Below are 26,750 nucleotides of genomic sequence, written 5' to 3'. Positions count from 1 at the left end.
ATAGAAACCAATCTGTATCAAGTGTCAAGAACTGGACAAGGTAAACATGTGGGCAAATATAATAGTTTTTTCATATTTTAAATTTCTTCAAAAGTAAATGAGACATCCACATGAGAAAAATATTCAGAACCTTGACCGTATCTCTGACTTTATACAACAATTAACTCAAAATGGGCCACAGACTAAATGTAAAACCCAAAGCCATAAAACATCTAGGAGAAACCATAGCGGGAACATTTTTTATAATTTTGTTAGGTAAAGACTCAAATGCAACACCAAAAGCATGATCTGTAAGATAAATGATTAACCACTTAAACCTCATCAAAAATTTTAAATGTCTAAGAAAGACATTATTAAGAGGAAGAAAAGACAAACTACAGTCTGGTGGAAAATGTTTAGAAATCACATATCCAACAGAGGATTTTCCTCTGGAAGGTATATAGAATACACAATATCAACGATACTCAATATTCCAACCACCCAATAAAAAGAGGACAAAGACTCAAAAAGGCATGGGTATACAGATGGCAAACAAATACACAATCGATATTCCACATCATTAGACATTAGAGAAATACAAATTAAACCTGCAGGGAGACACCACCACAGACCTTGAGGACGACTTAAAAAAAAGACAAGACAAAGCCAAGTGCTGATGAGAACATGGAGCAACAGGAGCTCTTGCTCTGCTGGCCGTGACGCAAAGAGACAGAACGATTCCAGACAAGTGTTCGGGCAGTTTCTTACAAAGTTAAACACGTCTTACCATACCACCTATGACCTTACTGCTAGGCTAATTTACCAAATAGAACTGAAAACTGAAGTGTGTGCAAAAACCTTTTTCTTTTTTGCACGTTTGCAGCAGCTCAGTTCATAACCACTAAAAACTATAAAAAAAACCACAGGCCCTTCGACTGGCAAATATTGGGTTGGCAAAAAGTTCATTTGCCAAAAAGTTCATTCTTCTTTCTGTAAGATGTTAAACCCACTGTGGGAGTACTACTCAGCAGTCAAAAAACAAATCAACCAAGAACGCACACAAAAAGAATGAATCTCAAATGCGTTCTGACTCAGAACACCACACACTGTGTGATTCTACTGATGGGACAAAACCAGACCAGAGGCTGCAGGAGTTGGGGGAGAGGAAGAAAAGACTACAATGGGGGCCTCACAGGGATAAGGATATGTGTGAGGGACACTGCTCTGGGTCTTGATTATGGAGGTGATCCCATGACTATATGCATTTATTTAAACTCAGAGAATAATGTGCCCAAGAGAAGAAATTCTACTCTAAATTGTAAAAGTGACTAAAAGTAGGAAAAAACACAACTGGTGATTTCAAGTAAAAACAGTAACATTAATAAAGCTTCCCTGATGGCTCAGCAGGTAAAGAATTCGCCTGCAGTACAGGAGACACAGGAGACTAGGGTTCGATTCTTAGGTCAGCAAGATCCCCTGGAGGAGGGCATGGCAACCCACTTCAGTACTCTGACCTGAAAAATCCCATGGACAGAGGAGCCTGGCAGGCTACAGTCCAAAAGGGCGCAAAGAGTCAGACACGACTGAGCACAAGATTCAAAACCGCCTATGAAGAAGTAAAATATTTTACAATTTCCCAAAGAACTAGAGCAGGTAGAAAGACACTGACAGGCTGAGTTCCATGGGAGGGGACAATATACCTGAGAAGGTTGATGGGATAAGTCAAAGATCTGTGCATCAGCTCTACACAACAAAGCATGGTGGGAGTGGAAGCTGACGGCACCTAGCGGTAGAGCTAAAGAGGAACTCTGGGAAAATTCCATCAGGAAGTGGTGAAAAGAGGAGAAAAGAAAATATGACTAATAAAAAACTAATGAGATAACAGATCTGACCTTAACCCCCTTGAAAATTACATTAAATGTAAATGGTCTAAAGACTCCCAATAAAAGATGCTAAGACTGGATAAAAAAGCAGATCTCAACCGTGTGTTCGTATATCATGTGAAATAACTGGGCTGGTGAATCACAAGCTGGAATCAAGATTGCCAGGAGAAATATCAACAACCTCAGATGTGTAGATGATACCACTCTAAGGGCAGCAAGTGAAGAGGAACTAAAGAGCCTCTTGAGGAGGAGGCAAGAGAAGAGTGAAAAAGCTGGCTTGAAAGTCAACATTAGAAAAACTAAAACAATGCCATCCAGTCCCATCACTTCATGTCAAGTAGAAGCGGAAAAAGAGGAAGCAGTGGCAGATTTTATTTTCGTGGCTCCAAAATCACTGCAGATGATGACTGCAGCCATGAAATTAAAAGACACTTGCTCCTTGGAAGAAAAGCTATCACAAATCTAGACAGCATATTAAAAAGCAGAGACATTACTTTGCCAACAAAGGTCCATCTAGTCAAAGCTACGGTTTTTCTAGTAATCATGTGTAGATGCGAAAGCTGGACTATAAAGAAAGCTGAGTGCCAAAGAATTGATGCTTTTGAACTGTGGTGTTGGAGAAGACTCTTGAGAGTCCCCTGGACTGTACGATCAAACCAGTCAATCCTAAAGGAGATCAACCTTGAGTATTTATTGGAAGGACTGATGCTGAAGCTGAAGTTTCAATACTTTGGCCACCTGATGTGAAGAACCAACTCACTTGAAAAGATCCTGATTCTGGGAAAGATTGAAGGCAAGAGGAGAAGGGGGTGGCAGAGGATGAGACGGTTAAATGGCGTCACTGACCAACAGACATGAGTGAGCAAACTCTGGGAGAAAATGAAGGACAGGAAGGGCTGGTGTGCACAGGGTCACACCCAGACACGACTCAGCGACTGGACAACTGCCACCACAGCCGTGTGCTGCCCACGTGAAACGAGTAAGACACAGGGAGATTAACAGTGTCCTGTCTTGTTGCCTTTTCATCCTGTTCATGGGGCTCTCAAGGCAAGAATACAGAAGTGGTTTGCCATTCTCTTCTCCAGTGGACCACACTTTGTCAGAACTCTCCACCATGACCTGTCCGCCTCGGGTGGTCCTGCATGGCGTGGTTCATAGTCTCACTGAGTTACTGAGATAGTGAAGGAAAGGGAAGCCTGGCGTGCTGCAGTCCATGGGGTCTTAAAGAGTCGGATATGACTTAGCAACTGAACAACAACAACAGATTAACAGGAAAAAGATGAAAAGAGCCAGCAGTGGGACTAAACATAAGAGGTCTGGCGTGGCTATTTTAACATTTACACAGATCAGAAATGGATAAGTTCCATGAAAGATACAAATTACTGTGGCTTGAAGGGGATGAAAGAGAAATCTGGATGGTTCTATACCTCAACTAACAGAAGTGAAGTGAAAGTAAAAGTTGCTCAGTGGTGTTCGTTCAACTCTTTGCAACCCCATGGACTATACAGTCCATGGAATTCTCCAGGCCAGGATACTGGAGTGGGTGGCCTTTCCCTTCTCCAGGGGATCTTCCCAACCCAGCAATCGAAGCAGGGTCTCCTGCATTGCAGGCAGATTCTTTACCAGCTGAGTATGAAAACTGCAGGCCCAAGTGGGTTCACTGGGGAAAGAGCGCTTAGGACAGAAATAACGTCAAACTTAAACTCTTACAGAAAATAAACGAGAAAGGACCTTAGTGTATCATCCTACAAAACCAGCAAAGACACTACAGGCAGACTACGGATAATTAGCCTTCATAAATGCAAAATTCCTTAAGAAAGTACTAGCAAATTAAATACAGCAATATACAAAATGATAACACATAAAATATCAATAATTTCAGATATGCAGATGACACCACCCTTATGGCAGAAAGTGAAGAAGAACTAAAAAGCCTCTTGATGAAGGTGAAAGAGGAGAGTGAAAAAGTTGGCTTAAAACTCAACATTCAGAAAACGAAGATCATGGCATCTGGTCCCATCACTTCATGGGAAATAGATGGGGAAACAGTGGAAACAGTGTCAGACTTCATTTTTGGGGTTCCAAAATCACTGCAGATGGTGACTGCAGCCATGAAATTAAAAGACGCTTACTCCTTGGAAGGAAAGTTATGACCAACCTAGATAGCATATTCAAAAGCAGAGACATTACTTCACCAACAGAGGTTCGTCTAGTCAAGGCTATGGTTTTTCCTGTGGTCACGTATGGATGTGAGAGTTGGACTGTGAAGAAAGCTGAGAGCCGAAGAATTGATGCTTTTGAACTGTGGTGTTGGAGAAGACTCTTGAGAGTCCCTTGGACTGCAAGGAGATCCAACCAGTCCATTCTGAAGGAGATCAGCCCTGGGATTTCTTTGGAAGGAATGATGCTAAAGCTGAAACTCCAGTACTTTGGCCACCTCATGCGAAGAGTTGACTCATTGGAAAAGACTCTGATGCTGGGAGGGATTGGGGCAGGAGGAGAAGGGGACGACAGAGGATGAGATGGCTGGATGGCATCACTGACTCGATGACGTGAGTCTGAGTGAAGTCTGGGAGTTGGTGATGGACAGGGAGGCCTGGCGTGCTGCGATTCATGGGGTCGCGAAGAGTCGGACACGACTGAGCGACTGAACTGACTGACTGACTGAACGACCAAGTGGGGTTTATCCCAGGAATACAAGGGTGGTTCAACATTTAAAAACTAACTGATGCAATACACCACATCAATAAATTAACGAGAAAACCCAACCATTTCAACAGACGGACAAAAACGTAGTCCCACTTATACAAGGACGTCCACGGCAGCGTGATGAGAAAAGCCGCACACAACCGCCATTGGTGGCAGGTCCATGGCGTGGGAGAACGACCCAGCAGCTACGAGGCCCAGGCACCCACACTCGGAACCACAGGGATGAATGGATCTCAACACGCAGTAAGTGAAAGAAGTCAAGAGTAAGAGACTCCGTTCTGTGCGATCCCCCTTGCGCAGCAGCGACGGTGACCGGAAGCTAGTGTGTGGTGGCCAGGGCTGGGGTAGGGGCGATCTGGGTCAACTTAGAGGGGAGCAAACTGTCGCATAAGCTTGACTGTGCTGCTTGTCGAATCACAGTGACCAGCCTCATCATCTGTACGCTGGAAACTGGCACGTTTTATTTTGTGTAAACACTTAACATAAACAGAAGGTGGAAAGGGTAAGGCAGTCTCAGAGTCTTTCTGCTGATGCTACATCTAGACTGGAGTGCGGACAGCTTGACGGGTTAGGTGACAGACAAACGTCTCCAGAGGACAGAAAACAGATCCCAGGCTGCCTGCAGCTGGCGGGGGGGTGCAGTACCCGCAAAGAGGTGTGAGCGTCCCCAGACTGACGGACACGTCCTCTCTGACTGTGCTAACGGCCCCACAGCAGATCTCAAATGGGTACATTTCATACCTGTGTCACTGGGGTAAATAAGTCACATCTCAATAAAACTGGTTTAAGAAGAAATCTCAGGGCATTGGGTGGTGAGGGTTAAACGGGACACTGCAGGGGGCCGGGGAGGCCACCCCTGGAAGCCCTCAGGGGCCAGTCCCAGATGACACTGGGGTGGTGGCCGGCCCTCGAGGCAGCCTTTGGGGGCCAGTGTCAGATGATACTGGGGGTGGTGGCCGGCCCTCGGGGCAGCCTTTGGGGGCCAGTCCCAGATGACACTGGAGTGGCGGCCGGCCCTCAGGGCAGCCTTTGGGGGCCAGTCCCAGATGACACCGGGGTGCTGGCTGGCCCTCGGGGCAGCCTTTGGGGGCCAGTCTCAGATGACACTGGAGTGCTGGCCGGCCCTTGGGGCAGCCTTTGGGGCGCACAATGGGACAGCCATCTGGTGCTGGCCCCTCTCTCACCTGAGCTGACAGGATGTTACCTCAAAAGAGAGAGGACCCCCTGACCCGGGCAGGGCCCCCCACCCTAGACAGGCTGGGGCTTTTGCTGCACTTTCATGGGGTGATACCCCGCCCCCAGGCCAGGAGGCAGTGTGGGGGCTCGGCAGGGGGCCTGCAGAACCAACCCGTCTCTCCCTTCTCAGTGGGGACCCCCAAGCGAGCGCCCGTGGGCTCTGAGCTGGGGGTGGGAGCAGTGATCACCAGGCAGCCGGGGGGTCCTGCTGGAGGGAGGCCCCTCTGTGTAGAGAGGTGGATATCGCAGGCTTGGCCCCCTCAGCCGTAAGATGGGTTAGCGGCCGCGCTGACCTTCAGAACCTGGGAACAGACATGGAGCCGTGAGCCAGCACCCGCTCCTGAGCACCGCCATGTCCACCCTGTGTCCAGGTATGGGGATGGCAGGCAGACCCGGAGGAGAAGCAGAGCCACACTGGCCCACCAGCAGCGTCCGCACGCATCTGCAGGACACCCTGAGGCAGTCCCCGCCAGGGAAAGGGTTAACGTGGAAGCACGTGGCCGGTGCATAAATACCCAGGCACCCGGGTCTCAATGCCCACAGGGAGCACCCCTGCCTGCTGACCCAATACCTGCGCAGTGAGGGTGGGGTGGGCCTGCAGGCCAGAAGGTGGCCAGACCGCAGAGAACAGGGGAGGGGCCCAGGGCGGCCTGGGTCCCCATCTGTGGCTCATCCCCCACCTCTCTGTGTCCCCCGATGGGGATGTGGATGAACCAACCAGGGCATCTCCCTGATAGACAGCGGTGCAGGACCTGCCCAGGATGGAGGAGACACACGGGCTGGGAACAGGAACCCAGAGGGGGCTGCTGGAGAACTGAGATGCATTTGCTCATCTGTAACGCTCCATTCCTCGACTTCTACAAGCAGGGGGCCCAGCGAGCAGGGGCTGCCAGTAGCTCTTCATGGGGCTGAGGCTGGGGCTTCGGTCTCTGGCTCCTTCACGGCCCTGCATGCAGGGTGCTGGTCAGAAGACCCCTGAAGGTCACTCAGACCACCCTCTCCCTTGGCCAGAAGGGAGAAGGGACTCCAGAGAGCCCGAAAGCCCCAAGAGTTCACCTTTGAACACTCCAGATTCCACCAGCTTGGAGCCCTGCCTGCCTTTGTCCGGATGCCAGGAGAGGGGCATCTGGCTATCGAGCGGCCCGTGGGGGGTGTGAGGACATCGCCCACCCAGACTTGGCCAGTGCGCAGCGGGAGCCTGGGGTCCAGGAAGCCAGCACCCAAGGAGCAGCCTGCCACTGGGGACGGGCCCTCTCTGCCTGTCGGGCCCCCGTGGACCCTCCCCCACAACCCTCTTCCCAGTGAGCCCGACACCCAGCGATGCCAGCCACGTCACTGCCGATAACCTAGATTTTAACCAAGAAATCACACCCCCACCCTCTCTGCCCCACTTACGGGCTCATCGAGGAGAACACCCAGTCCGGAGCCTCGCAGGTCAGCTGGAGGCAGGGCCGGTCCCAGGCCCACTGTCCCTCCAGTCTCCCAGCTTGCCATCACCACCCTGTCCACCTTCAACACCCCCAGGGGCCTGGGGTAAGGGGCTCCAGGGGCCGCAGGACACAGGCACACAGGACTTGCTGAGCCGTGCCCACCCCGGAGGACTTGGCGTGTGGTCTTGGTGGGAGAGGGGCTGGGGAGAGGGCCCCGGCACAGTCAAGGCCGTGGGGCAGCTCGGTCTCCCAAGCCCTCCCCGGGCTGTCCACAGCCACTGTCGCTGGCCCTCTTGGAAAATCCCAGATCACAGGAGACGGCCAGGCTTGTGCACCCAGAGCAGCAGGTGCCCCCAGACGAGCTACCGCCCTGCCCGCACACCAGCACCACCCTCAGCACCCTGTCCCGTCTCCCTGTCTCCGACTCGTCAATGCCTGAGGCTGCACGGCGGGGTGGACTGAGCGGGGAAGACCCTGGGGAGGCAGCTGTACCAGGCCCCCTCCTGGTTTGGCATCGCCCCTCCAAGGACCACAGGCAGGCAGCCCCGCCCCGGGCCCTCACAGGTTTGGCCCTGACCCCTCCGCTGAGCCCTGTCCTGCTGCCAGCATTTGTGGTGGTGGGGGGCGGTCATTAGAGGCTGCACATCCCGGGGAAGGGGCTTGGGAGCCACCCCAGCTCCCTCTGGGCACTGCCTGGGGACTGCTGGGGCAGGAGTGGGCAGAGGGAGCCTGAGCCTGTGGGTTTCCTGGGGTCAGGAACACCAAGCCCTACTCTCCACCATGAAGAGGAAAACCCTGTCCAGATAGAGGCGGTCTGTGTGCTAGCATCCTGCAGAACTCACACAAACATGACAAAAACGTGTTCAAATAAAGTACTGCACTCCAGGGAAGACGACACCCGAGCCCACGGGAGCTGTCCAGGGCACCGCCACCCCTGCAGCTCTGAAAGAGGCCCCGGGAGGGGCCCAGGTGGGCCAGACCAGAGCCGAGACCCAGCCACCCCATCCTCGGCCGCTGGGGACCGGCTGTCCCAAGGGCCTGAGTTGGCCGGTGCTCCCGGCTCCCCGTCCCTGTCCCCCCAGGACTGATGGACCCGTGCCTGCCTGGAGGTGGAGGAATGGAAGGCGGCGGGCAGGGCGGAGGGGGAGCGGACAGCGTTGGCCCCGTCGGGGCGTGAGGGCACGGGCAGTCTCAGGGGAGGAGAGAGTCTCCGAAGTGCTCCTGGGCGGTCACTCCCCACGGGCACCAAGCTTCCGGCCAGCCAGTCACTGGACTCGGGCCCCGCATGCAAATCAGGCCAGGCGGCAGGCTAGACACACAGCCAGTCTTCAGGGAACGTGGAAGGCAGAGGGGGACACAACCCGGGGCCCCGATGGTGGGACTCTCCACCCACGAATCCTGAACCCTCTCTGGGGGCCGTGGGGCAGTTTACAGGCAGCACCAGGCGTCTCAAGTCAGGGTGTGCCAGCTTTATGATCCCAAAGGCGGGAGCCCTTCCAAAACAAGAGCGGGACGCACTCGTTGCACTCAGGAGGCACTTTCTGAGCAGCCCCGGAGTGCTGGCCACGACTGGGAGGCTCCAAGGACGCTCTGGCCTCGAGGCAAAAGCACATGGGAGGGGCAAAGGGCGGAGGTCAAAGGTGACAGAGATGGATCTGAGGGGGCAAGCTCACTGACGGGGCCACTGAGGCCTCAAGCAGGCGAGGGGCCAGCCGGGGCTGCACGGTGCCCTGCGAGCCCTTGGGTAGGTCCCTGGTCCCCCAAGGCCCACAGTCATTTTCACCTGTCCAGAGAGCCCGGGTCCTGGCCCACGCGCTCCGCTGCAGCTGAACTGTTCCAGGGCCTCCCATCTCACCCAGGGTTGACTTTGTATAAAGTCCTCAGCTAAGGCCTTGCAAGAGGGACCCGATTCCTGCTTGAGCCTCAGGGTCAGCTCCCCCCAGCTCGTCTGGTCTGAGCTGGGACTGACCCCTGCACGTCTCTGGGACGTGCCCATCTCCCCACCAGGCTGTGAGGCCACGGGTAAGGCCCGGTCAGCCTCAGTGCCCACACGGGAGGTGCCTGGAGGGCCCCCGCCATACCCGTGGGCGGGAGGCCACAGTGGCGGCAGGGGCCGGGCCGCCGTGAGTTACCTGCATAGCTGCCTGTGGCCTTGATGTACATCTGACCATACTGCTCCTCCACCATGGTGTCGTAGGCCTCGTCGTCCTCCTCATCCTCCTCGTTGTGGTAGGAGGTGGGGCTGTCCGTGGTGGGCAGGCTGCTGGCCCCGGGGCTGGTCCGCTCCCCCTGGGAGTACGGCGCCTGCTGGATGCTGGGGATGAGGGTGGCCAGGCTGGGCACCCCGTAGTAGGAGACGCGGGGCAGCTTGAGAGGGGCCGTGCCCGCGGCCACTGCCGAGCCGGTGGCCACCGCTGCGCCATCCCGGGGCCCCGTCTCCAGAGGGCGCTTGGGGGCCAGGCCCGGGCCGGCGGCCAGAGGCAGCTCCAGGGCTTCGTGCTTGACGCGGGTCAGCAGCGGGATGGGCACAGAGGGGGACACGACGTAGGGGGGCGCGGCGGCCGGCTGCAGCTGGTTGCAGGGGCTCTGGGGCTCGGAGCTGGCGTCCTCGATCATGGTGGTCTGCGAGTCACAGTGGGGCGAGCTCACCTTGAACATGAGGTCGGTGCCGCGCTCCACGATGTGCTGGATCTGCAGGAAGCCGGCCGTGTACATGACCACGAGCTGCTCACTGGCCGCCATGGTCAGCCTGCCCGTGTAGCAGAAGGACAGGATCTGCTGGAAGCAGGCGGGCGGCACCGTGCCCGGCAGCTCGAAGGCGCTCTTGCTGTTGCCGCTGAACAGGTCGCGGAAGTAGAGGCTGCTGGCGGCCAGGACGGCCCTGTGGGCCTTGAAGGCCTGGCCCTTGACCACGATGGAAACATCGCAGTAGAGGCCCAGCAGACGCTGCTCGTTGAGGCAGCCGAGCACAGTGTTCCCGAAGTTGGGGATCTCGATGTGCAGCATCTGCGACATGGCGGGAGGCGAGGGGGCCGGCCTCAGACTCTCAGCGAGGGAGCCGCCGGATGGGGCGCATCTGCAGGAGACAGGGCGTGTGTGTGGGGGTCAGGGTTGGGCTCCTGGACGTCCAGCGGCCGGGCCATGCTCCGCACCACCCGGCTCTGCCCCAGTGCCCACCTCCCCTGACCCCCGCCCAGGGTACCCCGACCTTGCCCCAGCCATGATGCACCAGACCAGGTCTGGCTGCAGACCCACCAGCAGCGGGACCCCGGCAGAGCTCTCAGCACTGCCCAGGAGCCCCAGCTGGGTTCCCAGCCAGGTGTGTGTGAGGGTGCCCCCATGCCACCCCAGGGCAGAGCGCAGGGCCCCTGAGGTCCGGAGACACCCCTTTCTGGCGGGGCCCAGGAGGAGAGGCCTGGAGACCGAAGACGGGGCACACAGAAGGGCAGGACAGGCCGGCCAGCCACAGCGCTGGAGGGGCAAGGGCCTCTGTCTGTCTGCACAACTCTTCTCCCAGGAAAGTTAGCAGCAAAGGGAGGGGCCAGAACCCAGAGCACCGGCACCACGGGCGAGGGGGGGTGGTCCTCTCAGGCTTTGGTTTCGGTTTGCTTTTTCCCTTTTCTCTTAGAGCAGCCATGCAGAGAGCCCGCCAGGGGTGGGGGGAGAGTCCTACCCCTGCAGGGTGAGAAGCAGCGCCCCCCCCAGCCCCCTGGAGAGGCGGGCAGGGGTGGGGGGGGCCGCCCAGAGAAGAGAGCTGGGGCAGGGAGAACTCAGTCGCTTCGCTGTCTCTGCTTCCCTCCGAGCAAAGGAGACTGCGGACTCCCCCGACCCGAGCTGCAAGTCCGACTCTGGGACCCAGCTCTCCCCGACCCGAGTTGCCTGGGGATCGGGGCGGCCAGTGCAGGAGTTGGGAGCCTGTCGCAGCCCCACCTGCCTGCCCTCCCGGCCCCCCACCCCCACCCCGCCGGTTCCTGCTGCCAGCCAATCCCTGCTGGCTCGCTCCCAGCCCAGGTGACTAGAGGGGTCCTGGGGGAGACAGGGGAGGGCCCGGCCAGGGCTCAGATGCTGCCAGGGGTGTGCTGCCGGCCCCTGGGGTCTGGGGCCAGACTCCCCCGGGCCTGATGGGCCGGAGAAGGGCCGGCCCAACTCCGCGCAGTCAGAGCCGGTACAAAGGGCCGCTCTGTCCCGCGGGAGGAAAGTGCGGGCATCCGGCGAAGGAGGGCGGAGCACGGAGACAGGAGTTGGGCAGGTGGGCGGCTGCTGGGGGGGGCAGCGGGGAGAGCCCGCAGTACCCCCCCCGCCCCCACCGCACCCCCAGCTGTGGAGAAGTTGCTGGCCCGGCTGGTGGCACCGGCGGCGGGGAAGACCTACCTTTGGCTGCTGCCGCCGTGGCCCCGGCACTGCCCACTCAGCCTGGCAGGGGCAGGCTCGCCCGCACGCCCGGCCGGCCGCCCGCAGCCACCAGCTGCTCCGGGAATGCAGCAAACGGAGCGGGAGCCCTTGGGGTGGGGAGGGCGAGAAGAGCCGGGAGAGGAGGAGGAGGAGGGGGGCGGGGGGGCGCGAGTCTCGGCGCGGGGCTGGGCCGCGGCTCAGCTGCACCCAGCCCGGCTCTCCGGGGCAGCGCACAGCATCCAAATGAAGAGGCCGGATGCAGACGGACATTCAGGCAGCTCTCGGGAATGAATAGCCGCCTTTGATTTGGGAGCCGAAGTAAATGCCAGCTCCCAGCCCCGGCTTTAAAAAACAGTGGAGTGTTGGTGCCAGAGGAATGCACGGCTCCGGGTGTTGGTACAAGACAGACTTTTGATGACTCACTGCAATGCAAACAAAGATGGCAGAAATACCGTACTGTACGCGGGAGACGCTTCAGGAGCCACGGCAACTGAGACAGCCTGGGAATTTATAGTGCACTTTTGCATATGAATTACCCAGTAAACTGCCACCCTGCCACCCAGTACAGCCAGAGTGTCAAAGCATTTAAACTATTCCAAACAGTCTGCTGGGCTGGCAGAGCCGCCTGACTCCTGGGAAGGGGTGGGGGGTGGCTGGGGCGCGCGAGGGGGCAGGGAGGCCAGGGGGTCCGAGAGAGAGCAGAAGCTGGTGAGAGAGGGTAGCCCAGAAGGGGAGGGAAAGGAGGGAAACGGAGCAGAAAGAGGGGAGAGAGAGAGAGGAGCCAGGAGGAGGAGGCAGCGGCGGCCCAGGGCCCCGCCCCCCAGTGCCCTGCAGGGCCCCAGTGCCCCCCTCCCCACTTCCTGGGGTCTCGGGAGCCATGAGCCGTATGGTCCAGCCCCAACACCCTCATCCCACTCGCCCACCCAGCGAGCCACTCTGCACCCCAACTCCCGCCGCCTTGGCCAGGACAGCTCTCTTAGAGTCGTGCAACTCTGTGATGGCAGCTGGGGCCGGGCCCGCGGTGGCCAGAGGCGGGAGCCCCCTGAAGAACCAGCCCTGGTCCCCGGTGGACTTGGCAAGGGGAGGCGGTAGGTCACCCGTGTGGCCCCACACTGTCCATGGACCGCTGAGCCCGTCCCTGGCACGCTGCCTGCCCTGCTGAAGAGAGGACGGTGCCCCCCAGCCCGCCCCGCTGCCCAGCTTCGTGGGCCCATGGGCAGACCGCTGGCCTGCCCACCCACGGGGCGTCCACCTGCAGGGAGGGGCTGGGCTGAGACAGGAGACGGCCAAGGCAGGCCTGGTCCCTGCAGCGCCCAGCATCATGGCCATCAGGGCGGCATCCCGCATGGTCCCCTCCGCGGCATCCGGAGGGAAGGAAACGGCCATCTGGAGCCTTCCCATTCACACCCCATGGGGCTCGGCTTCCAAGAGAGAGAGATGGTAGGAAAAGCCACCGAATGGAGAGCCGGAGGAAGTCCAGGTGTGGGAAGCCCGCCCAGGGAGCAGCGGCCGCAGAGGCGGCTTTGTGTGTCCTGTATGGGGCCCAGGACAACTCTGGGGTGAGGGCGACGCAGGCATGTGTGGGCAGCGTTCACAGAAACGGCGCCTGCTCGGCACTCTGGGGACCTGGGGGCCACGTGGGCTGAGGACAGTGGGGTCTGGCCGGGCCTCCCCCAGCTCAAGGCTCATGTGGGGTGGCCGCATCTCAGCGAGGCACTGAGGACCCTTCTTCCCTACACGGTCGGCTCCCCTGGCGGCCTCTGCATCTGGGGCGCGGCCACACCGCGGGTCCACGCAGACACCCATGTCTGCACACCTCCACTCGCGTGTCCCCTGCCCATAGCATCACCAGGCCCCCCCGGACTGGGCTCCCGGTGTCCTTCGGGTGGTCCCCCTTCGCTGGAGCCTAGGTGAAGCCCACCGGCCCCAAGATGCAGGGTTGGGGCCTCGGGTGAGGAGTCACAGGCATGGGCCCCTGCGCCCACTCAGCCACAGAAAGCGGGGCAGACTGGGCACAGAGGAAGCCAACCTGGGGCAACAGGGGGACACTCAGGTCAAAGAACAGCAGGACCTGTGATGGGCAAGGAAGCAGAGAGAGCCACACCCTCCATGAGCTCTCCCCTGCCTGTGCCGCGCCGGGCCCTTCCTCGAGCAGACCTGCCACCTTCAGGCGCCACCTCCACAGGGAAGTCCTCCCAGTGCCACACGGGAACTTGGTGAGGCTGCGGTGGGTCTGCCCGACACCTGATGGGCATTTAACCCCGTTCTGGGCATGGCCAGGGAGGGCTAAGTAAGGGACGAGCTCTGCTGCCCAGGAACACACACCACAGTGGGGACAGGCCCCCGACATGGCCCCCTGCACCCACTGCTGGGAGACTCCCAAAGACCATGATGGGGTCTCCTGAGCCAGATGGGGCTCCTGTGCTGTGAGAGGGGAGGGGTGACCTAGCCGGGCAGGGGTGGGCAGAGGCTGCAAAGGCGCAGTGGGCACTAGCCCCAGAGGGTCTCAACTGCCCAGGGCTGGGCAGGGAGCAGCCAGATCCCCAGCTGAGAGCAGGGGACAGCCTATGGAGCTGTCCCCTTCAAGAGCACGTCCTGGTTCCACTGGGCACTGCTCCATGTGCCCGGCCACCTCGAACGCAGATCCCGTGGCCTCTATCTAGCAAAGGATGCCCGCCAGGGATGGGGGTGAGGGTCACCTTCCTAAGGCGGCCGCGGGGTTGAGGGAGACGACGTTATTAGCAAAGTGCCCAGCTGGAGCCTGGCACAAGTGACGTGTAAAATCCATCTGGTGACGCTCCCTGCTGGGACCGCCCCCACCACTCCAGCCCTGCTGCGCGGGCCTCCCCCTGGGGATGCAGCCAGACCGTTCGCCCAGAGAGGGGCCGCCACTCTCCCCTGCGAGGTGACAAGCCACCTGGTCCCCAGGGACAGGGACAGCCAGCCCTGCTGTTGCCGTGTCCTCAGGCCACCTGTGAGGGTGAGGCGGCCGCCCCAGCCGCCCAGCCCGGGACAGACAGCCCAGCCCAAGCAGGTTTCAGGTTGCTTTCTTAGAAGCCTCGGCCGGAGTGAGAACAAAGCTGAACTTTAGGAGAAAAGAATAAAATAAAGGCTTGGTTTACACACCCAGGGCCGTGAAAGCAGGACGAGCCCAGGGCCAGCCCGCGGGCAGGGGCAGAGAAGAGAGAGGCGGGGGACGAGCCCAGGGCCAACCCGCGGGCAGGGGCAGAGAAGAGAGAGGCGGGGATGAGCCCAGGGCCAACCCGCGGGCAGGGGCAGAGAAGAGAGAGGTGGGGGACCTGGGCGGGCCTTCCCCTTCTCACCCCTACACGACTGCCTCTTCCTTCTGTGCCTCAGTTTCCCCTCCTGTTCTCTTCCCTTCGCAGCAGGACTCCTGGGCTGGCTACTTACAGAAGGTTCTGAAGATGTGGAGGGAACATCCGAGACCCCTAACTTCGCTCATCCCGGCCATCCTCAAAGCCACTGCACCACGGAGCCCTCCCCCTCATAAGGCCCTTCAGAATGGAACTCGCTTTGGGAAACCTGACGCCACAAAGCCAGAGTCCAGCCCATGTAGCTGTGCCAGCCTTGGTGGGGGTGGGGGTGCCACTCCACACGGACTCCAAGAGCTCCCAAGGAAGAAGTGGGGGGCAGGGGGGATTCTCTTCTGTGGGCCCTCCCTCAGGGAGGGCTGAGAGCTGGGCCTGGGATGACGGCTCGTCCACCAGAGCATGACCAGGCGCCTTGCAGGCAGCGTGGCCCCAGGTGGACGAGAGAAGGACGCGGGGGTACGGGCCCCAAAAGTGCAGACACACACGCACACGGGGGCCGAAGGGGCATCTGGGGCGGGGGTGTGGAGTCCACCCACCCTGACCCAAGAGCCTCCCGTAGCAGGGGCACGGCAGAGGAACGCAACGGGTCATTTCTGCAGGATCGTTACCGGCGAGGGAAAGGGAGGCGAGATAAATTACATTAAATAAAAATTATTTTGCAGGATTTAATTTTACCAATCTAATCAGAGGTCTGGACCTTGGCAAATGCACAGGCATTAAAGGCACCCACTGCAGGGGAAGGGGGGGGCCGGTGTGCCAGGAACATTCTGGAAGCAGTAAAAGGAGCACCTCCGGCCCCCAGCCCAGGGCCCATCCCCTTGGCAGCCCCACTGCCCAGCCTCCAGGCCCTGTACCTCAGGACCTCGGTGGAGGGGTCGGGGGGCAGCCGGCCTGGTGACAAGAAGGCAGGGCACTGCGGAGTCAGGGCCAGGCCCCAGTGGTCATGTCCACCAGGACCACGTCCGTCCTGCAGGGCAGCGGGCAGGTTCCTGAGTCAGCACGAACACACGTGGGCACATCAGGGCCCCAGGAATACACTCAGGCCTCCACCCGGGGGCCACAGGAGAGCATGGGGGGGCGGGGGAGGGCTCCCCCTGGCCAGCTGCCACTGGAGCAATGGCCTGGCTTCTCGGTTGCAGCCCAGTCTCCAGTTAGCTGGCTCTCTGACACTCCAGCTCCAGTCCCTGGCTGACGCTCTGCTTCTCAGAGGGGCAAGGGGGAAGCGGCCTGGGGGCTGACCCTCGGGAGGCCCAGGTGCCTGGGTGAAGCAAGGCTGCCCAGTTGGGGGTGCCAGCCCCCCAAGAAGTGGGCGAGGTCCCACTCAGTGTGAGCCTCAGGTTTGCATTAAACTTTTAATACCTCCCCAGGCAGGGCTGGGCCGCCATGGGGCTGCTAATGGAAGGGCCGGGGCAGGGCAGCAAAGCTCTGGGTGGGGTGTCAGCTGCCAGGAGCCTCTCCCCCTGGTCCCCACCTGTGTGCTTGGTTACCAGCCCTATTTCCTCCAGATGCGTGCGGATGAGGAAGCCGGGGTACCCAGAGGGTGAGCTTCCTGCCCAGGCCTCCGGCCGGGACTACACTTGATCACCCACCCCCCAACCAGCTGCCTGCTTTCAAAACCCCTCATCCTGGGCAACTTAGGTCATCGGGCGGGGGAGGGAAGGGGCTGACCCTGCTGGGCAGAGACGGCACCGAGGCCTGGACGTGCCCGTGGTCCCCAGGATTCTGCTGCGGAGAAGAGACTCTGACCTCAGCCTCTGTGCCTGGCAGTCCGAGAGTCCCCGGTGCCCAGGGGAGGGGATGCACAGGCCTCCAAAACCTCAGGGTCACGTGGGTCCCCGGCTGTGGCCCCACCTCCAACACACCCCGACCCCAGGTCACCGCACCCCAGCCTGATAGGCAGAGGTGAGAGGCCTCTTGGATTCCGCCAGGCACCTGGGCAGCCTCCGCCCAGACCACAGCCTGGACCGGCATCAAGCATAAAAGCCGGTTTTAACTGCACTAACAAATGTTTGCCTGGAAGCTTTTTTTTTTTCTCAAACAGAGAAGGGCAACCTGCCAGAATCCGCAAATTCAGAAATGTGCTTCCCAGCCCTTCCCCTGCTGCCCCAGGAGGCAGGGCCAGCCCTCAGAGAGAGGGGCATGCGTGCAGTTGGCCGGCCCTCCAGAATGATCCCTAGCCCCCTGGGGGCCCAGGGCCCCACTGGCTGTGGGACCCCGGGGGCCAGGCAGGGGCTGGGTGGACGCACCATCGGGTGGGCTGCAGGGCCCTGCACCACACAGCTCGTGGCCTATGCGGTGGGCTCTGACCAGGGTCCAGACTAGGGGTCTGGTGGTCCAGCTCCATCCTACACGCCACTGCGAGGGTGACTTCCTGCCACCAACAGGCCAACCTCTGACCCTCCGCTCGGACATTTCGACTTTGGTGCCGGTCGGGGGTCGGGAGCCAAATGAACAGGGCATGAACCTAAAGAAACAGCAATGGCCGGCCCAACGGGAGGACAGTAGCCACCCCCACCAGGAGCCTGCCTGGACACCCAGGGTCCCACCGAGTGCACAGACTGGCCACCGGCGGGTCCAGAAGGCTTGTGAAGAATTAAGCAGTGTTTAGAACAGAACTGACAATCTCTCCCACCTGTATTTGTAATTTAAATACCGTAAGCTTGAAGAGTGTCCCCCTCAGGCATCGTTTAATAACTTAGAAAGCCGGCTCTGCGCCTGCAGACGGCTCCTTCTCCCGGCTCCTTCTCCTCCCTCATGGGCTGAAGCAGGGTCTCCCCAGGTGCCCAGGCTCGAGGGCACAGGGCAGGGTCGGGGTGGGGCGGCGCGGACTGAGAGCAAGGGCTGCCCGGGATGGGGAGCTGGGCCTCAGGCGCTGGCTGCCCCGCTGTGGTCCCCATAGCACCTCGATGTCCCCTCCGAGGGCCGGCAGGGGTCTTGGAAGCAGCCAGGTCTGGGTGGCGGGAGGGTGGGGGGCGAGTGCGCCAGGCCGGCCGGTCACCCAGCTCATTAACAACAGCGCCTCCATACACACTCCGGTCTTTAATATTCATAGCTCTCTTCATCTGCATATCATGCCATAAATAGTCGAGGTAAGACACAAAGCTCCCCTGCATTTCTAATTATGCTTAAAAATCTAATGTAAATCAGACCGACACAGAAATACTAAATCAGCTACTGGCGGGGGCGGGGGGGCAGGGGGCAGCAATTACACTGAGATGGGGGCCACGGCGCAGGCACCCCACCTCCACCCTCCCGGCTGGGTGGCTGTGGGGGTAGCAGGGGTCCAGGCACCCCCCACCCCCGGCTTGGAGCTAGGCAGCGGCGTCCCAGGCCACTCCTGAGCCAGGCTCACCCACGTGGCCCTAAAGCAGAGAGACAGCGAGAGGGCCGGGGACATGCGTGTGGCACCTCAGGGACCCCCCAGCCCTGCCCCAAGGCCGGCCAGCCTGTCCCACTGAGGGGTTCTGGTAACGGGCCTCCCTGCACCCCCGCACCTGGGGCCCCCTGGCTCGACGTCCCACACAGGGCCCCAATCCTGGGCTCCCCTTGCCTCCACACCCAACCAGCTCTACAGAAGAACCTGACTCCGTGGCAGAGGAGAGTCAGAGCCCGTGTGCCCCGGCCCCAGGGCGATGCCTGCTTGGGGGAACAGAACTGGGCAGCCGGGAATCTCTGGCAGAGCATCAAGCCATGGAAGGGCGTGGGGACAGGACTGGAGGGGACAGCGGGTTCCCTGAGCCCCGGGAGGCTCCAGTCCTGCACGGGCAGGAGAGGCCTGGGGCGGCCTTGGCGCTGCCCCCTAGGCCCAGTCCTGTCTGCAGGAGACACAGAGCAGGGTTTCGGAGCAGATGCCCAGGGCCATTCAGAGCCTGTCAGCCCCTGCCACCACAGGTGGGCACCAGAGGGGCGTCTGGGACCCCCATGGGTGGCCCTGACACCAGATCTCAGGGTCTCTGCAACTGGGACAGAGGGTTACCTGGACAGGGGAGCCCAGGAGGAGCAGGGCCAGAGGCAGGTGACCCGGCCTCCATCAGGGCAGGCGTCTGCCTCCCACCCCTCATCCTGGCCCCCAGCTTCCTGGGCAGCCCCAGGGGACAGACTGGTGCTCAGCACAACTTCAGCCCAGTCCCGGGCCCCCGAAAGCAGCCTGGAGTCAGGGCCCTGGGCTGCGCACCCCTGCCCATCCTGGGGCATGGTGGGAAGGCCCCCTAAGGAGCCTGCAGGACGCCCAGGCGTGGGTGACACGGGGGTTACCCCACTGCCTTTAGCAAGATGCAGAGACGCCTGCTGCCCGCATCTGCCTGGCATCATGCCCAGACCTATTTTTAAGCCCATTTACTAGAAATCCCACAAATTAAAGGAAATACGGATAATGCAGTCAGAATCCTGGGGGGCAAATAAAAGCTGAACACAGTCATCCTCCTGCTCCAGCGTGAGAATCTCAACCACAAACCAGATCTCCCCAAAGTGCCCCGGAGATGCAGGCGCGCCCTGCGTGAGGAGGACGGTCCAGCCACCTGGGCCACGGCCCACGGTGGGGCTGAGAACGGCAATCACCTCTATGAAAAATGAAGGCCGCAAATACACACGCCCGACTTTACGGCCTGGGAACACAGATCACCAGTCGCTGCCGACAGCACGTCAAGACACCACGTTCTCTCCCTGAGCTGAGGCCAGGCCCCCAGGACAAGCTGGCTGGACGAGGTGAGGGGCGGAGAGGCCCAGGCCTGCTGGCCTCCAAGGTCAAGGGTCGTCCTGAAGGCTCACCGGCTCATCCGCGCCTAAAGTCATCAGGACACACAGCCAGACTGCTCCTGAGGAAAACGCATCGAAGGCACAGCTGGGCACCAAGCCCTGCAGATCTTCAGGAGCCCCGGGGCCTGTCCTCCCAGCCCTCGGGCCTCCGGGGCCCTTCCCCTGCTCGCTCCACCGGCCAGGCGGCCAGGCATCTGCTCTCCAGCCACCCCTCCACCAGAGCCTCCCCTTCTGCATCCTGACACGCTGGGTGCCAAGGGACTGGGGGTTGGGGGTCTGCACAGGTGGAGGGGGAGCCGCGGGTGGGGAGGGGTGTGCCTGTGCGTGTGCGTGTGTGTGAGTGTGTGTGCATGTGTGCACATGTGTGCGTGCATGTGAGTACGTGTGAGCAAGTGTGTGCGTGTAGGTACATGTATGTGTGTGAGCGAGCATGTGTATGTGTGTTGTGTACGTGTGTGCATGCGTGTGAGTACATGCATGTGTGCATGCACATGTGTGAGTATGTGTGCGCAGGCATGTAAGTACATGTGTGCGTGTGCGTGTGTGAGCATATGTGTGAGTATGTGTGCATCAGTGTGAGTGACAGGCAGAAAGACACAGAGACATCCCCAGATCCCCAGGCCTGAGGTCACCCTGTGCATTCTGAGCTGTCACAAGGTGGGGACAAGGCCCGCCGGTCCCACCACATTCCGGGATGGAACAGACCCTCCCCTGGGGGCCAGGGGGAGGAAGCGGCCCCAGTGGTTCGCCCCGCCCCAGCCCCGCCTGCCCCCCCCCATGGCCCTGGAAGCCACGGCCACCACGCTCACATCCTGCCAGACGCCAGGCGGTCTCCTGCGGCAGGGGTGGGGGCGGGTGGCTGGAACTGGAGCGGGCCGAGAGCGCCTCCCTCATCTCTGGGACCACAGAAGGGCCTGCATCTGACATCCCCAGGTACTGGGAGCCCGCCTCACTCGATCTTATTCTGCCCTACAGAGCAAGAGGCTGATATTCATGGGGGGTGGGCAGGCCATGGAGGCATCACCTCAGCCTGCACGAGAGGCTGGAGGCAGCGGGAACGGCAGAGCCCCTGCCGCACCTGCTCCTGTGAGACCACCCCAGCCCCCGGCCCCAACGCCACCCGGTCAGGAAAGGCCAGATAGTGAGGCTGTGCCAACCCCGTGACGGGCAGGCAGCCAGGTGAGGGGCGAGCCCAGGGGGACACGCGAACATCAACTTTAGGTGGACGGCAGACTGTTCAGAGAATTATCAAAAGCGTGGAAATTAAGCACAATGTCGAACGCTTGACCCTTCACCATCACAGGGGCCACGCAGGGGATTGTCCCAGGACAAGGACCCCCGCTGTCCAGGAGACTCACCCGCCTGCTTGCATTCCGCCCAGGCTGTGCCCAGCTATGTGCACACTCGTTCATTTTTTTGTCCAGGAAAGATTTCAAAGACTCTTCTCCATAGAAAAGATACCCCTGGGCTTCCCTGGTGGCCCGGTGGCAAGGAATCCGCCTGCTGACACAGGACACACGGGTTCTATCCCTGATCCAGGAGGATCCCACACACTGTGAAGCCACTCAACATCTGTACAAGCATCCTGTCTACCATCTTTAAATGCTTCACGTGACAGGTGCCGGGTGGACTCACCTGCAGAAGCAGGTCGAGCGGGTTGCTGGCAAAGTCCCTCACTCTGCCGGTGCCCTAATGTGTGGTTTGGGCAACGTCCCTTTTCTGCATCGAGGACAGTGTTTACTTCTGACCTGTGGCTGAAGGAGTGGCCTCCCCAGTCTCGAGGGAAGCCCTGTCCTCACAATGAAGGCAGAACTTTTTCCTACCTCTGAAAGGTGTCCAAGAATTACAGACTCTCTTAAAGAGCTGTATCCTTACTTGCTAATAGAGAATGACCAGTTTTATAAGCCAAATGTTTTCAGATTTCCTGGAACATAAAGAAACTTCTAATATTTTAAAGAGCCTAGCGTGTAAGGGGGATGGGACATTTTTTACAGAAACCACTAGCTCAAAAAGCATCTCGTAATACCTCAAATTTCTGCAATCAAGGGGAATCCTGGGCAAATGAGACTGCTTTGATAATGGGTTAAAAAGACGACATGATGTCGTTGCCCTGATTTATAAATCCAGCGCATATTTCACTTTAATGATCTGGGTGTGTTTTTTTCATGACGGAAGCAGTTACTCTGAATTTCTTAAACTCCATATACTGTTTCAACCAGAGATGCTAGCATCACTTCCACGTGATGCTCAAGATCACAAAAATCATAAAGTGATAAAGTCAGCTACCCTGTGGAATTCTGACAAACGGGCATCAAAGTTAGTTTTGAATATGCAATACTGGAATGCTGCAGTGTTGCTTTAAAACCTCTGACAGATAAAAACAATAACAACACAAAACCAAAACAAAGAAGAAACCCTCTGTCAAGACAATTCTAACATCTGTCATCTGAAAACTCGTAAGAGATAAACAACACACAAAAACACTCTGCACCTAAAAAATATTCAACCAGCTAGCAAGCGGGGCACTCAATCTGATGGAGGACGTCCGAGAAAAACCCCAAAGTGACGCCACACCCCAAGGCGAGACACTGCATTCTCCCCCCTAACAGAAGGGACAAGGGGAGGAGGCCAACACGGCAGAAGCTCCACGTCCACCTAAGAGAAGTCAGGCCAGACAAGGAAATGATAGACATGTAGTTAGAAAGGGGAAAGAACACCCATCTCAGTTCACGTGATCTTCTACAAAGAAAATGCTAAGGAATCAACCAAAAGACTATTAGGACTGAGCAACAGGTTCAGCAAGGGAACGGCATACAAAAAAGATCTTCACGACCCAGATAATCACGATGGTGTGATCACTGACCTAGAGCCAGACATCCTGGACTGTGAAGTCAAGTGGGCCTTAGAAGGCATCACTACGAACAAAGCTAGTGGAGGTGATGGAATTCCAGTTGCGCTATTTCAAATCCTGAAAGATGATGCTGTGAAAGTGCTGCACTCAATATGCCAGCACATTTGGAAAACTCAGCAGTGGCCACAGGACTGGAAAAGGTCAGTTTTCATTCCAATCCCAAAGCAAGGCAATGCCAAAGAATGCTCAAACTACCGCACAATTGCACTCATCTCACACGCTAGTCAAGTAATACTCAAAATTCTCCAAGTCGGGCTTCAGCAATACGTGAACCGTGAACTTCCAGATGTTCAAGCTGGTTTTAGAAAAGGCAGACGAACCAGAGACCAAATTGCCAACATCTGCTGGATCATTGAAAAAGCAAGAGAGTTCCAGAAAAACATCTATTTCTGCTGCCTTACTGACTATGCCAAAGCCTTTGACTGTGTGGATCACAATAAACTGTGGAAAATTCTGAAAGAGATGGAAATACCAGACCACCTGACCTGCCTCTTGAGAAATTTGTATGCAGGTCAGGAAGCAACAGTTAGAACTGGACATGGAACAACAGACTGGTTCCAAATAGAAAAAGGAGTACATCAAGGCTGTATATTGTCACCCTGCTTATTTAACTTCTATGCAGAGTACATCATGAGAAACTCTGGGCTGGAAGAAGCACAAGCTGGAATCAAGATTGCTGGGAGAAATATCAATAACCTCAGATATGCAGATGACACCACTCTTATGGCAGAAAGTGAAGAGGAACTAAAAAGCCTCTTGATGAAAGGGAAAGAGGAGAGTGAAAAAGTTGGCTTAAAACTCAACATTCAGAAAACGAAGATCATGGCATCTGGTCCCATCGCTTCATGGGAAATAGATGGCGAAACAGTGGCTGACTTTATTTTTCTGGGCTCCAAAATCACTGCAGATGGTGATTGCAGCCATGAAATTAAAAGACGCTTACTCCTTGGAAGGAAAGTTATGACCAACCTAGATAGCATATTCAAAAGCAGAGACATTACTTTGCCAACAAAGGTCTGTCTAGTCAAGGCTATGGTTTTTCCAGTGGTCATGTATGGATGTGAGAGTTGGACTGTGAAGAAAGCTGAGCGCCGAAGAATTGATGCTTTTGAACTGTGGTGTTGGAGAAGACTCCTGAGAGTCCCTTGGACGGCAAGGAGATCCAATCAGTCCATTCTAAAGGAGATCAGCCCTGGGAATTATTTGGAAGGAAGGATGCTAAAGCTGAAACTCCAGTACTTTGGCCACCTCATGCAAAGAGTTGACTCATTGGAAAAGACTCTGATGCTGGGAGGGATTGGGGGCAGGAGGAGAAGGGGACGACAGAGGATGAGATGGCTGGATGGCATCACTGACTTGATGGTCGTGAGTTTGACTGAACTCCAGGAGTTGGTGATGGACAGGGAGGCCTGGCGTGCTGCGATTCATGGGGTCGCAAAGAGTCGGACACAACTGAGCAACTGAACTGAAGATCACAGCATATAAGGTCAATAGATAAAAAATCAAATGCATTTGTATATACCTACAGTGAACAATCTGAAAATGAAATTCAATAAGAAATGCCATACATAATGATATCAAAAGCGTAAAATACTTAAGAATAAATTCAACAGAAGTAGTATGAAACTTCTCTCATAGCTCAGTTGGTAAAGAATCTGCCTGCCTGAAGAACCTGCAGGAGACCCCAGTTCAACTCCTATGTCAGGAAGATCCGCTGGAGAAGGGATAGGCTACCCACTCCAGTATTCTTGGGCTTCCTTCGTAGGTCATCTGGCAAAGAATCCGCCTGGATTGCGGGAGACCTGGGTTCAATCCCTGGGTTGGAAAGATCCCCTAGAGAAGGGAAAAGCTACCCACTCCGGTATTCTGGCCCAGAGAATTCCATGGACTGTATAGCCCATGGGGTTGCAAAGAGTTGGACATGACTGAGCAACTTTCACTTCACTTCACTTCAGTATAAAACTTACACTTTGAAAACGGCAAAACTTTGAAAGAAACTACAGATTTAAATAAATGGAAAGGTATTCATGTTCATGGATTAGATGTACCATTGCTAAGATGGGAATACTACCCCAATTGATCGACAAAGTCAATGCACTCCTAATCAAAATCCCAGCTGACATCTCTGTAGAAACTGACAAGTTAATTCTAAAATTGATATGGAAAGGCAAGGGATTCAGAACAGCCAAAAAAATTCGTAGGGGAGAAACAAAGTTAGAGCACTCATACCTCCCAATTTAAAACTTACTACAAAGCTATAGTGTGGTATTGGTTCAGTTCAGTCGCTTAGTCATGTCCGACTCTTTGTGACCCCATGAACCACAGCATGCCAGGCCTCCCTGTCCATCACCAACTCCCGGAGTCCACCCAAACTCATGTCCATTGAGTCGGTGATGCCATCCAACCATCTCATCCTCTGTCGTCCCCTTCTCCTCCTGCCTTCAATCTTGCCCAGCATCAGGGTCTTTTCCAGTGAGTCAACTCTTCGCATGAGGTGGCCAAAGTACTGGAGTTTCACCTTCAATATCAGTCCTTCCAATGAACACTCAGGACTGATCTCCACTAGGGTGGACTGGTTGGATCTCCTTGCAGTCCAAGGGACTCTCAAGAGTCTTCTCCAACACCACAGTTCAAAAGCATCAATTCTTCGGTGCTCAGCTTTCTTCAGAGTCCAACTCTCACATCCATACATGACCACTGGAAAAACCATAGCCTTGACTAGACAGACCTTTGTTGTCAAAGTAATGTCTCTGCTTTTGAATATGCTATCTAGGTTGGTCATAACTTTCCTTCCAAGGAGTAAGCGTCTTTTAATTTCATGGCTGCAATCACCATCTGCAGTGATTTTGGAGCCCAGAAAAATAAAGTCAGCCACTGTTTCGCCATCTATTTCCCATGAAGCGATGGGACCAGATGCCATGATCTTCGTTTTCTGAATGTTGAGTTTTAAGCCAACTTTTTCACTCTCCTCTTTCCCTTTCATCAAGAGGCTTTTTAGTTCCTCTTCACTTTCTGCCATAAGAGTGGTGTCATCTGCATATCTGAGGTTATTAATATTTATCCTGGCAATCTTGATTCCAGCTTGTGCTTCCTCCAGCCAAGCGTTTCTCATGATGTACTCTGCATAGAAGTTAAATAAGCAGGGTGACAATATACAGCCCTGATGTACTCCTTTTTCTATTTGGAACCAGCCTGTTGTTCCATGTCCAGTTCTAACTGTTGCTTCCTGACCTGCATACAGGTTTCTCAAGAGGCAGGTCAGGTGGTCTGGTATTCCCATCTCTTTCAGAATTTTCCACAGTTTATTGTGATCCACACAGTCAAAGGCTTTGGCATAGTCAATAAAGCAGAAATAGATGTTTTTCTGGAACTCACTTGCTTTTTCGATGATCCAGCAGATGTTGGCAATTTGGTCTCTGGTTCGTCTGCCTTTTCTGAAACCAGCTTGAACATCTGGAAGTTCACAGTTCATGTATTGGTACTGACATACAGATCAATGGAACAGAACTGAGAGTCTAGAAATAAACCCATGCATCTGTGGCCAACTGATTTTCTAACAAGGGTGCCAATGGGGTGGGGGGGGAACTGTTTCAAAACACAACTCGAGGCCCATGGATAGTCAGATGTAAAAGAATGAAGTTGGACCCTTACCTCACACCATATACAAAACTTAACTTAAGTCAAAGACCTACATGTAAGAGTATAGCAAAAACTATAAAACACTTCAGAAAATATAGGGGTAAACATTTGTGACAGTGGAATCTTAGATATGACACAGGAAGCCCAAGGAAACAAAGAGATAAATTTGATTTCATAAAAATTAAAAAATTTTGTGGTTGAAAGAATACCATTCAAGAAAGTGAAAAGACAAAGAATGGGAAGGCATATCGGTAAGTCATGTTTCTGACCAGAGACTTGTATCTAGAATATATAGCGAACTGACAACTCCACAATTAAAAGACAAATAACTGAATTTTAAAATGGACAAAGCATCTAAAGAGACACGTCTCCAGAGAAATACATGAACGTCCAACACGCACACGAAACGGTACTGAACATGAGCAGCCATCACAGAAATGCAAATTAGAACCACAGTGAACTAGCACCACACGCTCACTGGAAT

At 56.5% G+C, this 26,750-nt stretch overlaps 1 protein-coding gene across 5 annotated transcripts in view; it reads right to left on the bottom strand.

The window, feature by feature from the left end:
- Positions 1-26,750, bottom strand: part of NACC2 (NACC family member 2) — an 83,802-nt gene that overhangs the window by 29,181 nt on the left and 27,871 nt on the right. For 4 of the 5 annotated variants that reach the window (XM_086323418.1, XM_086323416.1, XM_086323415.1 and 1 more), the window contains exon 2: positions 9,370-10,313. In XM_086323418.1, coding sequence (XP_086179544.1) covers positions 9,370-10,252 — 883 coding nt within the window. In that variant the 5' untranslated portion in view covers positions 10,253-10,313. Of the gene's footprint in view, positions 1-9,369; positions 10,314-11,608; positions 12,052-26,750 lie in introns of all 5 variants that reach the window. The other variant, XM_086323417.1, reaches the window with a different exon arrangement.

This window comes from Bos grunniens, chromosome 11, assembly GCF_055505025.1.
Source record: "Bos grunniens cultivar Pamir isolate PY7600 chromosome 11, Bosgru_T2T1.0, whole genome shotgun sequence".
In the NCBI taxonomy this organism is placed as follows: domain Eukaryota; kingdom Metazoa; phylum Chordata; class Mammalia; order Artiodactyla; family Bovidae; genus Bos; species Bos grunniens.
Note: the sequence above shows the minus strand (reverse complement) of the source record. Positions and strands in the feature narration are given on the sequence as shown.